We start from the raw sequence: 15,998 nt of genomic DNA, 5'->3' as shown, positions 1-15,998 counted from the left end.
CCAACCAACCAACCAACCAACCAACAACTTTCTGTATATTTCTAACGGATGAAATGATTGAGATTTTTAAAATGTATAAGATTGAGATTTTTAGAATGTTGGCTTGTCATTAAAATCTCAGGATGCCAAAAGTAATTTATATGTAAAATGGTGAAATGATGAATTCTTGTAGGTTTGAAGGAAGGAAGCTCTTGGAATAGTCTTTTAGTCCCCTCTCTCCTTTTAATATTCACGATATGTTTTTATGATAACTGCATTGATATGGAGCATAGAGCCTGAAGCATTTTGGCAGCATTACAGTAAAGCACCTGAAAAATGGTTAAATTTAATGTAGAAATTCTCTGTTACCCAGCTTGTAAATAGAATTCAGTTAGGATTTCCTGAACACACTGGCTTAGTCTGGGTGTTGTTTATTTTTGTCAGCTCTTGCTATTTGGCTATCTTGGAGTTAATGCATTAAGGAAGGATGGTTAGTGTCATAGTAAAATTTTTCTTAATTAAAAATGATCACTTTTAGAATTTTGCTGGAGTCCTAAATCAGACACTTGTTCCTGGTGATTTGGACACTTGTGGTTTTTGATAGGGTATGGTTCTCTAATATTTTTATATTAACCTTTTCTCTTGTGTTTCTCTTTCCTTTGGCTTGTATCATCAGTTCTTAATCCCATGCGTTGTATATTAAAGGGAGTCTGGTGGTAGAGGATGTCACAGTTGTGGTGGTTTGAATAGCTATGGCCTCCATAGAATCACACGTTTGAATGTTTGGCCCATAGGGAGTGGCACACTATTAGGAGGTGTGGCCTTCCTGGAGGAAGTATGTCACCTTGGACGCAGGCTCTGAGGTTTCATATATGCTCAAGCCACACCCAGTGTCACAGTTCACTTCCTGTTACCTTCAGATCAAGATGCAGACCTTTCAGCTCCTTCTCCAGCACCACGTCTGTCTGCACACTGTCATAGGGATAATGGACTAAACCTCTGAAGTTGTAAGCCGGGCCCAGTTAAATATTTTCCTTTACAGGAGTTGCTGTGGTCGTGGTCATCACGTCTCTGCCCACAGCAGTAGAAACCCTAACTCACACAGAAGTCAGGGAAGTTCAGATTTTAAGGTCTGTTTCTTAATTCTTGTTTGGAAAAGGAAACACATGTATTCACACAAGATGGATGAGCCTGCTGACACGTTTACGCACTAAGAGTTTTTGACTCTGGCTTTTGGTTTTCATCTTTAGGTGACTATTAAGAATATCGAAAGGGAGCTTATTTGCCCAGCATGCAAGGAGCTGTTTACACACCCACTGATTCTCCCCTGCCAGCACAGCGTCTGTCATAAGTGTGTGAAGGAGCTCTTACTGTCTCTCGATGATTCCTTCAATGATGTGGCCTCAGACAACTCCAACCAGAGCAGCCCGCGGCTTCGGCTCACCTCCCCTAGCATGGATAAAATTGACAAGATTAGCAGACCAGGTATGTGGGAAAGCCTGGCTGACGTGCCCTCGGTGGGGCAGGGAGAGCTCATAGATAGAGGTTCAGTTATAACTGTGGAAGGGAAGTTATTGTTGCTGGTTTTCCCACCAAGTGAACCCTCCATTTAAAATATCAAAATGGACTTTCATTTTTTTGATAGGCACTTAAGATGGATATTGAATACTAAGTGTGGTAAACTGTTTATTAACTGTGCCTGCCTTTATTTTAGGTGATAGTCTAACTCTGTGATGCCCTTGATAATGGTAGAATAATGAATGATTGGACTACTAGGGAAGCATCTATCAAGTTAATGTACAATAAATACTGCAGAATGGTATTAAGAATGGGACTACAGAATGGTTACTTCTAAAAGCTTTTTTTATTTTTTGAGATTTTACTCATTTTGTTTTATGTGTGTGTTTCAATGTATGTCTGTGCACCATGTGTCTGCAGTATCTGCTGAAGCCAGAAGATGGCGTCAGATCCCCTCGAGTCTGGAGTTAGAGTTGGTTAGAAACCATCATGCGGGTGCTCGGGAGAGCAGCTGGTGCTCTTTAACTGCCAACCATCTCTCCAGCTGTTAGGGAACATTTAGAGCAGGTCAGATTATGAGAATCTTGTTTTCTTCAGTCACTTGAAATTATTATTAGTTTTTTTAAGTGTTTTTGCAGGGCGTGGTGGCACATGCCTCTGTGTCAGCCCTTGGGGGGGTGGAGGGAGGAGGATCTACGGTTTCAAGGACAGCTGAGGATGCATGAGAACGGCCATCTCCCAAAAATAAGGGTCTTGACTATCATGAGTACTAGAATCTGCACACATCTAAAAACACACAGATACATTTTGTATCGCAGCTCACCATTTACTGGTTTCCTGTCAAGATAGTGTTGCCTCTGAACACGATTGCAGGGATGATGTGGATCAAAATTAACTTAAAATTACAGCAACTGCTGAAAATATTTTTTAAATTTATTCATTTTTATGAGTATTGGTGTTTTGCCTACATGCATGTCTGTGTAAGGATGCCAAATCCTTTAGAACTGAAGCTGCAGACAGTTGTGAGCTACTATGTGGGTCCTGGGAATTGAGCCCAGGTTCTTAGGAGGAACAGCCAATGCTCTTAACCATTGAGCCATCTCTCCAGCCCCTGAAATCCTTTTAAAACCACTGTTGACCATAGCTCATGTTAAGCATGGCCTTTATAAAAGGAGTGTGTGTGAGCATCCAGAAGTTCCGGGCTTCAGAGCTTCCACTCTGAGCAGTTGGGCTTTGAGATTTCATCTTTAAACCTTTTCTCTACTCTCCTCAGCTTCTCCCACTGATAGGACAGGGGTCACTTTTTAATCTTGTGAATTTTTTAGAAAAGCATCTCTTTCTAAGCTTGCAGTTAAAGAGTTATCATCTTTTTGTGGCCTGCCTTATGCTATGAAGTCTCTTTGTTCAGTATTTATATCCATGTACCTACTCCATCAGAGTAACTAAGATATATATATATCACTGCCTTTTAAATATATATGTATCTATTATTTTATATGTATGAGTGTTTGCCTGCCTGTTATGTATGTGTACCTCGTGTGTGTTTTGCTTGCATGTTATATCTGTGCACCATGTGAGTACCTGGTGTCTGAGGAGGTCTAAAAAGAGTGTTTCTCTAGGACTAGAGTTACATATGGTTGTGAACTGCCATGTGGATGCAGGGAACTGAACCTGGGACTTGTGTAAGAACAATAAGTATTCTTAACTACTGGGCCATGCATTTTTCTTTGAATGCTCTCACTAATTATTAGAAGAAAGTTTACATATTACATATATAATGGAGTGATGTTGACTGGGCAAACTGAGAGCGTTTGAGGACAGAGAGGGTTATGCTCATCGTGAGGTTAGAACTTTTCGTGATTTCCTCTTTGCTAGAATCTGGCACCCTGAGGGATAGAAAGACGGAGAGGGATGAGTTGAAGTCATTCTTATCAGATAAAACTTGGTCTTCTATTAGTAGGTCTTCATTGGCCAGTTGAGAATCCACTTGTTTGCTGATTGAGGAAAACTTGCTTTCTGTGTATTAATAATAATAAAACAAAAACACAGACAGCTAGTGGAATATTTTTACTTAAGATTTGTTCGTATACATTTTTCATGAAGTTCTGTGTCTTAGGTAGTCTTTTAATCTCTGGATTTGACGATTCTCATGTATGGTTCACATGAAATTAGAACTATCGGTGCTTTTAGGAGCTTCCCTGGTTCTCCGTATATGCTTGATGCATATTTGTTGAATGGATGTTGAGTGACAGCCTTTTGGTACTAGACTCACGCAACGCATGCCACAATGACTGAAGTGGAATATGGTTAAACTTATTTTTTTAGAACAAGAATTCCATTTCACTGTATACCCCACTGTCTAGATTAGACGCAAAATGATTAAAATATGCCCCCTCCCTGTAGTAATAGGAGCGGCGGGGCTGCGTCCCCAGCACCCCGGCTGCCTGGCTAGCTTATGCCCCGAAATAACAATACACAAATTGTATTCTTTTAAACACTGCTTGGCCCATTATATCTAGCCTCTTCTCAGCTAACTCTCGCACCTGGACTAGCCCATTTCTTATAATCTGTGTAGCCCACGAGGTAGCTTACCAGGGAGATTCTAGCCTACGTCCATCCTAGGTTGGAGCTTCATTGCATGTGTCTGCCTGGGAGCGGGGAGCATGGCGTCTCTGAGCTCACTTCCTCTTCCTCCCAGCATTCTGTTCTGTTTACTCATCCCACCTATGTTTTAACCTATCAGGGCCAAGCAGTTTCTTTATTGCTTAACCAATGAAATCAACAGATTGATATATGACACTCCCACATCACCTCCCCATTCTGTAAGATTACTGTGCAGCTGAGTCATGCCCCGAGCAGGGAGTTGAAAGTGTTTGCAGACTTTTCTCTGAAGGATAGCTACAGATGCTAGCAATGTTTAACTTGGAGAAGGATGGCTACAGAAAGTTTCCTAGCCCCATTGCAGGTGACACAGCCCCCTGTAACTTCGGCTTCAGTGGCTCTGATACCTTAGACTGGTTTCCATGGGCAGGCGCCCTCCCCATGCCCATAAATAAATCTTAGTGAGGCTTGGAAGGTGAGGCTGTTCCAAACGTGGCAATTTCTAAAGGCAATTTCTAAAGGTGATGTGAATCAGTGATCATGAATTGAAGGACCGTCTTCTATATGATCACCTGTTTTAAACATCCAGGTGTCACTGTATTACAGATATAATAATATCTTTCATTATGGGCAAAAATGGTAAGAAACACTTCAAAAGGAAGTCAGAAACCCCGTTGAAAGCAATGGATGTGGAAGGAACATATTTCTAAAAGTTACTTTTTACCACTGATATTTTTACTGAAGAATTAGACCCTAGGCTCTAGTGCAGTATATTAGACAGCAGGTGTGGAGCGCTTGGATAGGACTTTCCTGATTGAGGTACTGTAGATGGGAACTGCTTACTGGAGTTCAGAGACTTTAGGGTAGCACAGGTAGAGATTTAATGCTTTTTATATTTATTACATTTTGACCTGATATCTTGGATATAGTGGGTTAAATATTCGAACTAATTTTACTGGTTTTTAAACTTTTATTGTGGCTACAAGAAAATTTAAAAATACGATGTGCTGCGGCTCATTTACTTCACTGAGATAATATTGCCATTTACATTTAATGGATTTTTTAAATAAAAGGGTGCTTTGAAAGAGTGAGGTTTCTGTGTGTATGTCAGTTACATATTCGAGTGTGTGAACAGAAAGCTGTCTTGTGTATTTCTGATCATATTGTGTAATTTCCCCTCCAATTCGTATTTTCAGGTTATCAAGTTTTTATTTTAGCAGAAAGTCAAAAGATAACTTGAATTTACTTTGTTTTTCTAACAGTTGCCAGACATGAGGTTGTTTAAAAACACAAGTCTGTAGGACAAAGTGTATGTCTCTCTGGTACTGCCCAGCAGTGGTGGAGCCGAATTCCATACGATGGATCAACTGTTTTATATTGCTGGCTTTGTAAACACCCCATGTGTCAGGAAAAACACATGTTTACTGTTGACTCAGTATTTGTACTCTGTGCAGGACATAGTCAGCTCTTTATCTTTTGTTGACAAGATGTGACTATTCTCTTTGGAATGGAATTCTAAATCCAGCTTTCTGTTCATTGTCCACAGCATCACAACGGAGATCTTTGGGGTGGAGAGGTAGAAAAAGCGCTTTCTTGCTTTTGTGGCCGCAGGCAGTGTGGTGTTAGATTTAAAGTCTCTATGTATCTAGAGTTTATCTAACACCAGTGGTCAAGTCTTCAAAATTATGTAGAAATTAAACAAATTGTACCGACATGACTTAAGGTCAACAGGATGAAATTTCTGATGTTTTTAAGGAATGTGTGTCAAAATGATTCCTGTACACAACACAATTTTGTTTTTTAGTATGTGGTACTGAGAAATCTTTTTACATTCAATTAGACTATAATATAATTTAACATGCTACATTGGTAAGGTTAACTAAATATTTAAAAACTTTTTAAAAAGTTTTAAAAGTTTTCTAAAAGTTGTCAATTTTTGTATTATCACTCTCTCTGCATGTTTTATGCATATAAGTATCTTTTCTTTGTTGTGTTTTAACCTGTGCCCCACCAGAGTTTTAACATGGAGGTCTTACCCATTCATGGGTCATGCACACGGCTTTTTAGGGTTTTGGAATATATGATGCTGTGGGAAACATTCCAGCCTTCCCACTCCTCCCTTTTCCTTTTCACTCCAGTTGACCTTTAAAGTAAAACGGACTACTTTTTGCTCAAATTCTGGTAATATTCTTTGGTTAGAGAAATGTTATCCCTTTTCTGTTCCCTTCACTTCCTGGGAAGTCCAACAGCATCTCACCAATTGGGCAGGAAGCAAGAACAGGAAGTTGCTACTGCCAGAATATGGGAGAGGGTACAATTGCAGCAGTTTGCAATGTGGTACGAACTGATTCTCTTGCATTTGTTTTTCTTGTTGATAGTTGAGGGGGAAAGCACAGACTGAGGTGGGTCTTCTGGTGGATAAACCACTGTGAAAATACTTTATTGTAAAATCGTGCCTTGATGTTTGCTTACCGTGCCTTTGAAGCAAAGATGTGTGAGTTGAGAGTACTTACATAAAGTACGAAAACTGAGTCCACAGTCGTGGGGCTGCTGCTTGGTTGGCATTACTTACTTAGCCTTCCCAATCATCATTTGGTTAGCCCTTCTCTCCCCATATTGCACCATATTGTAGAGAAATACTACGTGAAAAGAACCTTCTCTACGAGAAATATTCAACTCTACACTTTATGGTGTATACAGTGTCCACTAGTCTCAAGTACTCTTGAGAATTTGAACTATGGCTGTTGCAACAAAAAAGTGAAAATGTAACTGCCTTAAATTTAGATTTTACCAGCCATCTGGCCTCATGGCCCTTTAGCTAGCATAGCTATTGAAAGTTGACTTTGCTATATCTTCCTTTTAGTTTGGTATTGGACTTTTTTCCCCCATGGGGTTTACTTTCTAGGATATCCTTAGAGCTGTCAGCTTTCTTTGTTTCTCTGAATATAATATTTTATGAAAATGATGGTAAAAGCATATGACAGATGAAATGAAAGTTAGCATTCATAAGATTTGAGAGCCTCATGAGATCGGATTAGAAAAACAGCCAAGATACCTATTTGAATAAGTTCCCTGAAAATTATTCAGGCCTTAAATTCCACATTTTATCTCATCTTAGAGGGCCAGTGTGATGTTTCATTAAAAACTTTTATTTTCATCATTAAAATTAAGATAAGAGGAATGCAGAAAAGGAAAGTGAATTTTTTTGTCATTTCTAAACATGAAAACAACCAAAATTTGGGTATCACCAACATACATATTAAAATATGATTTAGTTTTCATGATTAATTTTGTTTCATATCACTACTTAATTGGTCACAACCTTCACAAGACCTATAATAAGTCATTGCTTTTCACATAGACTATTGAGATTGGTTATTCCTTCATTTAAATGTCCATCTAGTTAAATTACATGTGAATTTCCATTTTTTTAAGCTTGACCACTGCACCATTTGACTTTCGGAATTGTTTGGCTTGGTTTTGATGTTTCCATTGGCATGTGTGTTTTGTTTGTTTTGTTTTGTTGTAACTAGCCTTGCACTTATTTCGTTACATGCCTGCTGTGGTGTGAAGCATCCTGGGCTGTACTGCATGCTTTAAAAATTACTACAGAAATATACCAAGTAGGATTTTCAAGTTTGTGGGGGCGTTTCCTTTTGTATAATTTATGTTTAAAAATGTTAAGGCTGAAATGTCATTCATTAAATGGAATATTAAACATTCTGTGCATGCTTCTTACATTAGGTGCTTTTGGGATCCAGTGACACTTTGCATGCCATAAAGTCATTATTATAAATAATACTTTGGGCAATCTGTGAAGTTTCACCTATTGTGGTGTCATACCAGGCATCTTTTAAGATATTCTTTTTAGACGACTGTTATTTCAAGGGCAATATTAATGTAGCTACTTAAAGATCTTTGTCAAATAGAATATACTGACTTTACCCATTAATTTTTGGTATTGGATGTGATAGTATGAAGGAAGGCTGGAGATTGAGAAGTTCCTTTGTGTATTTTGTGGGCAACTGAGATTCATACTCTAGGAAAGTTTTAAGTAAGTATTTGTCCACTTGTATTAAAAGCAGACATCTTTGCATTTCTCCGGACCAGCAGGTAAGGTCTGCTATACTTCGGTTTCTTGACTTAGTAAGATCAGGATGACCACACTGAACAAAAAATTCTATTTTATATATTACAAAATCATATGTAATGCATCTTGGTACTGAATTAAATAATTTTAATGATTCTTTGTTTCAGGTCCCATGGTTGGTCCCTCTTAGAGTTACTAAATTCCAGGCCTCTGAATGAGTTCTTCACTCTTCTTTAGATCACATTCAGTTACCTTCTGCTCTCTCCCCCTGAGCTTTCCCAGCTGAAACAGTGCTACGGTGGGAAATGTTCTGTTGTGATGATTCCTAAAACGTGTGATCCCCTGTTCCTTTGAGTGTGTGATGGAAGTACAGTCTAACCAGAAGTGCACAAGTGTGTGCATGTAGATAGGTTAGCAGTTTCAACAGTCACTGGGATGACAGTGCGCATGCTGAGTCATGCGCTCTGGTTAAGCCCCTGCTCTTCCATTTCTCCCCAGTCAGCTAAGATGGTATTCACTCAATGACTTTGGGTATGATGTATAAAATTAACTAGAGGTCTTAATTATATAAAATACTCTATAAAGTAAAAATATCCTATGAAGTAATGTTGGTAGATGTTTTGTCTTCATGTCTGTGTTTAGCTTAATGCAGGTTTGTGTGCAATATATTATAGATTATTTTTCTTTTCTCTATGATAACTTTTAATAATTTGAACTTGTCTTTTATATACAAAGTTAGCTTATTTGTTTACAAAAGCATTTTCAGAATGTAGATGGAGCCACGTGGAATATATGTTATTGTAGACTTTCTAGACCACAACTCTACATTTTAATCACGTATGATGTAACTGAATGAAGCCTTACTGACTACACAGGCTGGAAGCGGAATTCACTTACCCCAAGATCAACTATGTTTCCGTGTCCTGGCTGTGAGCATGATGTGGATCTTGGAGAGCGGGGAGTCAGCGGCCTGTTTCGCAATTTCACTTTGGAGACCATTGTAGAGCGATACCGGCAGGCCGCTAGGGCAGCCACAGCCATTATGTGTGACCTTTGTAAACCGCCGCCCCAGGAATCCACGAAGAGCTGCATGGACTGCAGTGCAAGCTACTGCAATGAATGCTTCAAAATTTATCACCCTTGGGGTACGGTAAAAGCCCAGCATGAGTACGTGGGCCCCACCACTAATTTCAGACCCAAGGTAAGTTAGGGTACAAAACATCATGGGAGAAGAGGCTGGGGTCTAGCTGCAGAAAGATTTGATTGGATAACATGATTGAGATGTGTTTTGTTAGCGGAAACTTTACTGTCAGGGAAGAATAATTACAGCATGAGACATCAAGCTTACATTACTGTTAGCTGGTCCTCAGATTTCTCAAGTATTCTGGGTGGTCTGCTTAATAAAGCTCACAAGAACTATGATCTATGTTGAGTAAAACAATTAGTGCACCACCACCTCTCATCATGGATGCTTTTAAACTTGTTGTTGCCCCCCCCCAAGACATGGTTTCTCTGTTTAGCGTTGGCTGTTCTGTAGATTTGGGTGCCCTCAAACTCAGAGATCTGCCTGCCTCTACCTTCCAAGTGCTGGGATTAAAGGTGAGTGCCACCACCACCAGGCATAAAGCTGTTCTTCTTTATAATTTAGTAACTGGTATGAATATGGAAATATAATAGTATTCTTAATCATGAAACCTTAAATGTGTAATAATTTTATATGTAAATCTCAAAAATTATTTTGAAGCTGGAGAGATGCCTAAGTGGTTAAGATTTCCTACTGTTAGCAAAGGACCCAAGTTTGGTTTCCACCACCCACAGGGGACTGACTGCTCACAGCCAGCTGCAGTCTCAGTTCCTAGGGATCCATTCTCTCTCCTGTCCCCCTAATGTGAACACTAATGTTCACTGCCCAACACAGACACAGACACAGACATGCAAATAGCTTAAAATAAGATATAAAATCTTTAAAAAAATCATTACAAAATATTCACCAAATAATGCTTACATCACACAGATCTGAAAGATTAAAAGAAAGATACTTCTTTGTCCCCACATTCAAAAAGACTCTTTCCTCAAAACTGTTAGTCTCATAACAGATTTACCAACCTGAATTCACTTTTACAATGTTTGTCTCACCCTAACTGCTCAAGGTCTTTGATTTTTTTTTTAAATGCATGACTCCAAGAGTTAGTGTTTCATTTAAGAGATTGCACTGATACTATTCCATCATGAAAGGACACGTGATAATGAGCTACATGAGGACTATGTTCTTAGAAGCTGAGTATTCCATAGAATTTGGAATGCAAATGAATCATAAGCCCCTTACTTGCAACCACAAAATACTGGTGAAGCACACCAAAGGAATATGAATAATTAGGAAAAAGCTCCTTCAAGCCTTTCATTTATGTTATCCCGTATAGTGTAACTCTTCTAAGCCATCCCTTATGCTAGAGAATATTCACCTGCAGTTGAACTCACTGTACTTCTTTCAATGGGAGCTTAAGTTCCCATGGTTTTGACAATTAGGAATCTGGACATTCTGAAACATTTCAGTTTTTTCCACTTTTGTCTCCTCTGAAGCTGTATGGTCATAGGACTTTGTATATTGGTCATTTTTTTTTTCCTAATGTGTTAGATCAGTTAGAGCTGCCCAGCATCCAGTTTCTTGAAATCATGAACAGCTATTTGGTTTCATCAACATACTTCCTAAGTACTTGCTTCTGAATGGAAACAACATTTTATGAACAGTTTAAGTGTATCCATGATGCTAGTTCATAGACTAAGTACAAGTGCGACTGTTTCCTCAGGAGATGCTGCTGGGCATTGAGTGTGGGGCTTGTGGAGCTGGCCTGCTGGGTGCTTACATCACAAAGCCCTCCCAGCCCTCTTAGCAACAGGCTTGTGTGCTGAGTCAGACCATAGATTCTCTCGGGTTCTCTGATGCCTTGTAGAGATGCTCAGTGAGACGTGTTTAATGAGTGTGCTAGGAGTCCCTCTCTAGCTGGTCTAAGTGTTCTCTCTACTCGAGTCCTGTGGGAAGGAATGGTCTTCCCACCATGGTTGGGGAAATAACATCTGTGTATTAATGGTCTGAACCTTCAGATTTAAAAATGGTAATTCTAGAGTTTTCATGTGACATAATTTTACTTTTTATACGTTTATTCACCTATATGGCTTTTTATTTATTTTATATAGCAAATATTTATGTTGGGGGAACCTATGTGACTTGAAACGTAAATCTTTAACTGCCGTGTGTTTTTATTCACTAGATTTTAATGTGCCCAGAACATGAGACCGAGAGGATAAACATGTACTGTGAGCTGTGCAGAAGGCCAGTCTGCCACCTCTGTAAGTTGGGTGGGAATCATTCCAATCACCGGGTGACCACTATGAGCAGTGCTTACAAAACCTTAAAGGTATGACTTACTATTTTAGAAGTGGGTTTACATTTTTTTCATTTTATTTAATGTTTATCTTGTTTCCCTTTTATTTTAATTGTTCCCTTTAACAGTATGTGTGTAGATTATCCTGTATATATAGCCGCATACATAAATTGTGTCATATGTCTGTGTAATGGACAGGTTTGGCCATTATATCTTTTCTTTTTCTGCTCCTTTGTTTGCCTGGTGTCTTAGTTAGGGTTTCTATTGCTGTGGTAGAACATGATGGCCAAAAACAGCCTGAGGAGGAAAGGGTTTCTTTCATCTTATACTTCCAAATAGACAGCCTATCCCTGAAGGAGTCAGGAACTCAAGAGGAGAGGAAGCTGGAGCAGGAGTTGGAGCAGAGGCCATGGAGGAGTGCTGCTTACTGGCTTGTACAGTCTGTTTTCTTAGCAGCCAGGACCACCTGCCCAAGAGTGGCCTCACCCACAGTGTGCTGGGCCCTCCCCCATCAATCATTGATCAAGAAAGTGCCCCACAGGCGTCCCCACAGCCCTAGCTGGGGGTGTATTCCTCTTCCTAGATGAATTCTTGTTTGTGCCAAGTTGATGGAAAACTAGCCAGCTGGAAGTTTTTGGTTGGTTACCAGGTATTTTTAGTTATGCCCTATTTTCAGCTTTGCCTGGCTGGGCAGGGAAGCATTTGGTTTTTGGTCAATCGGCCTGACTTTGGAGGCAAACCCTTTGATGATTCTCCTCCCTTTTCAAGAAGCTCTTGATTTCAGGTTGGAGGTCTGGATTGTGGGGAGTACATTACTCCCAGCTTGTGTGAACTTTAATCTTTTCTGGACTCCTCTTGACCTCAGGCATTGGGTGACTTGTGTTTAGTCTTGTACATCTCTCTGCATGTTTTCCCCTTTCTGCTTGTCTTTGTGGTTTTAGACTTTAGAAACCCTGACTCTCTTAACTCCCAGCTTCATCACGTAGGCTCATGGGAGATGCTGGGGTCCATTTGAGTTCTCTGCCTCCAGTCCTAGAGACTGCAGACAGCAGGCTAGGATAGTCAAGCTCCTCTTGTTTCCCATCGTCTGGGAAATGCCCCTTTGGGATCTGGTACATAAAGAAAGATTCCAGATGTTGCGTTTGGTTCTTTCAAGTGGGAAGTCAAATCTATTTTTGTCATTTCATCACTCCTCTGTCAGCTTCACATAACACAATTTATAATTTACCACATTGGTAAAAGTTTTAATTTCTAATTGGTTTAATTTCATGTAATCAGTTCCAGTTTTTATTTCTTGTACTGTCTTTCATGTTAGAGTAAAGCAGTTGCTAGCTGGGAGTCCTGTAATTCAGTTTAGTTCTGACAAGTACCTGGATGTACTGTAGGTCCTATAGGTGAAGGGCCAGTCCCCAGGTCTGTGCCCATGCCTTTGCCCCACTGTATATCTGTATATGCTAGCTGCAAACTCCGTGGCAGGTTTTTTTTCTTTGATCACATGGCTGTAAAAAGAAGTTTAGTTCACCTTTCTTAGGTCTAATTATTTTGTTTGAGAGGATCACAGTACTCAGGAAAACACAAACAACAATTTATCATACAGGATATTGCACTAGGTGCTGATAAAGGCATGCACAGGATGAGGGATGTTAGAGGGGCATGAGCTGCCACTCCCTCAGGTTGGGTGCTCTGAGATCCTCCAGTGGCTCTGCCATATGGAAGTTCTAAACCCTCTCCTCTGAGTTTTTATGGAGGTCTCATTGATAGACACGGTTGATTGTCATTGACAGTTGCTGATCCTCCACTTTGGTACTTCTTGTCCCTGGAGGTTGGGAGGTAGGACTGAATCTTAATTGTCTAATCATGCCTCATGTTCTTGGTAAGCGGCTCTCATCCTGAAGCCAGCTGCCTCCTGCCTCATTAGCTTGTTGAAAAAAAAAAACTTTCATTTTAGAAACAAAAGGCTTTTGCAGAGGTTTGTCAGGAAACTGGATGAAGAACATACACATAGTAACATAGCTATCTTTTATATTGTATATTAATTTCTTTCTTACATATTTAAAACTAAAAAAAATACATACACTTTGCAATTTACTTTCCAATTTAGGAACTAATTGTGTAGATTTGTCCTTTGCTAAAAGTAACCAATCTTCTCTATACTTGGTTTTAGATTTAAGCTGAAGGAGGCTACACAGTTCAGAGACACAGTATTATTTCTTATTTTGGTCAGTTGGGCATTACAGCTAGAGAAGTGAGCATCATAGAAGGGCAGCCTTGCATTTGTCTTGGGTCTACTGTTTGCTGAATCTGCTGAGGTGAACACCAGGTTTCTTACCTGTGTATTAGTATGTGTCAGGTTGTTTGTGAAGGTGTGTTCCGAATTCTGGAAACAGCTTGCACTTTTGGAGAGACTGGCTTAACCAGTTAATACCTGGATCTGAGAATGATCCTCTCTTAGCAGTTTTGTTAGCTGAGGCTGGGATATTTTCCCCCTGTGACTTGCTTGGCTTCTGTTAATATTGACATAGACAGGAGCTCAAAGTAGAGCCCTTTTCCCCCCACAGCTGCCTGCCCTTAGTCTTCCAGAAGGGGACCTGGGAGAGTCTGCAGGGATTCATATTCACCATTTTGACCCACTAGGCTTTTTGGTTCTGGTGTGTCCTGAAAAGGTACATGTTCACTGCCTGTCTTCTGGTCTGGCCACACCTCAGTCACCAAGCCTTCTCATTGTTGGGAAGTCAAAGTCCTTCTAGAACCTTCTTAGCTTCTCACCTCATTGTACAGTTTTCTCATTAAGCTTTTGATGTGGCTTAGTCTTACTTTAGCTTGCTCACTCTACAACCACAGCTACAGAAGTTTGGGAGCATGTCACCGAAGGATGTTTCCTGAGGAGTTTTTGATAGTTTCTCATGAATTATTATTTTCATAGATTTCAAAGGATATCTTGTTTGACATCTTGTTAATGGTGGGAGCTCAGAGAAGTAGAAAATGCAAACATCCCTGTAAATAGTCCCCACTGCTGAGGGAAGTACTTGGGGTAGCAATTGTATTTTAGGGGGAGGGAGATACAGCTCACGCCTTTTTGGGGGGTAGTTTGTGGTGAACATTGTCACAGTCACTGAAGGAGTTAGTGCTTGTCATTATTGTAAGTGCTGGTAGTGTAGGTCTTTTCCAACATGGTGGTACTTTTGGTCTGATTATAAAATGCCCTCAACAGGCTCAAGTGTTTGAACATTTATTCCCCTGTTTGGAAGGTTGTGGAACCTTTAGGAGATGATGAAGCTGAGCTAGAGGAGGTGTGGGGCCTTATAGTTACAGCCCATGTGGATTTTGGCAGAGCTTTTTATTTCATGTCCATCAACACAGTGAACACAGCTGTGTCTGGCTCCCGCTGCCACAGCTTTTGAATGCCCTGGCTGCCCTGGCCACTGTGCCCTTACTGGCCTCATGAACTTGTGTCCTCTCAAATTGAACCAAAATAAATCTTCCTTCCCTTAAGTGTTGTCTTTTCATTATATTATCACATCAAGGAGAAAATAAGACAGTAGCTTGAATGTGTATCATTGTGGGTTTTTTTTCAAGTAGTACACTTGCATAGAAAGTATCACATATTTGTTCTTCCCAAGATTTTTTTTTTCGAGACAGGGTTTCTCTGTGGTTTTGGAGCCTGTCCTGGAACTAGCTCTGTAGACCAGAGATCCGCCTGCCTCTGCCTCCCAAGTGCTGGGATTAAAGGCATGTGCCACCACCGCCCAGCCTTCCCAAGATTTTATTCTGAACATCTCTAGGGATGAAGCAAAGCTGATATCACCTGTCAACTTGTACATTCTGAGCACAGGGCCATGCTAGTTAAACATTATTCTCCTAGCTTGCTTGCATGAAACATACTTTGGCAGCGCTGATGAATGACTTTTCCGTTGTTTTGGTTGCTGGGGTTTCTTTGGTACCTTCTATTGGGAATGTGATATATAAGGGAAAATGGTTCTCAAAACTTGGTTTGGTATTTGCCTGTTACAGCTATAGAGGCCAGTCTTGTCCTACTTCAAGGGGTCTGCTTTGCTATGTGGCTTTTCTTGGGGAGATGTAAATAAACATCTCCTTGCCCCATATCTAGCTGAGTTCAACTTGGTGAATTAGTGAGCTCATTGTGGCTACTTCTAGAAACACAGGTGGTTCACAGGCAGCTGTGTCACTGAAAAGCCCACCACAGCTGTATCCCTGAGCCCCTTGTTGGGGTTGCAGGTGACTTGGCTGGTGGGTGAGTTATGACTTAATGTAACTTTGGGACCTGGTTAATCTTCTAAGTTTCAGAAACCTTCTGAGACTTGTGAGATTGGTCTACTTCATGAATACACACAGAAAAATACCCTCTTTAAAGCAAAGGGGAACTTGGGAAGAAAAAAATTCACTCTTAAGGGTTGGGCTTTTTTTTT

At 40.2% G+C, this 15,998-nt stretch overlaps 1 protein-coding gene across 2 annotated transcripts in view; it reads left to right on the top strand.

The window, feature by feature from the left end:
• Positions 1-15,998, top strand: part of Trim36 (tripartite motif containing 36) — a 44,117-nt gene that overhangs the window by 12,167 nt on the left and 15,952 nt on the right. For both annotated transcript variants that reach the window (XM_005356066.3, XM_005356067.3), the window contains exons 2-4: positions 1,230-1,464; positions 9,064-9,389; positions 11,458-11,604. In XM_005356066.3, the coding sequence (XP_005356123.1) occupies positions 1,230-1,464; positions 9,064-9,389; positions 11,458-11,604 (708 nt within the window). The remainder of the gene's footprint in view (positions 1-1,229; positions 1,465-9,063; positions 9,390-11,457; positions 11,605-15,998) is intronic.

This window comes from Microtus ochrogaster, chromosome 18 (assembly GCF_000317375.1).
Source record: "Microtus ochrogaster isolate Prairie Vole_2 chromosome 18, MicOch1.0, whole genome shotgun sequence".
NCBI lineage: Eukaryota > Metazoa > Chordata > Mammalia > Rodentia > Cricetidae > Microtus > Microtus ochrogaster.
This window is presented reverse-complemented; position numbering and strand designations above follow the sequence as displayed.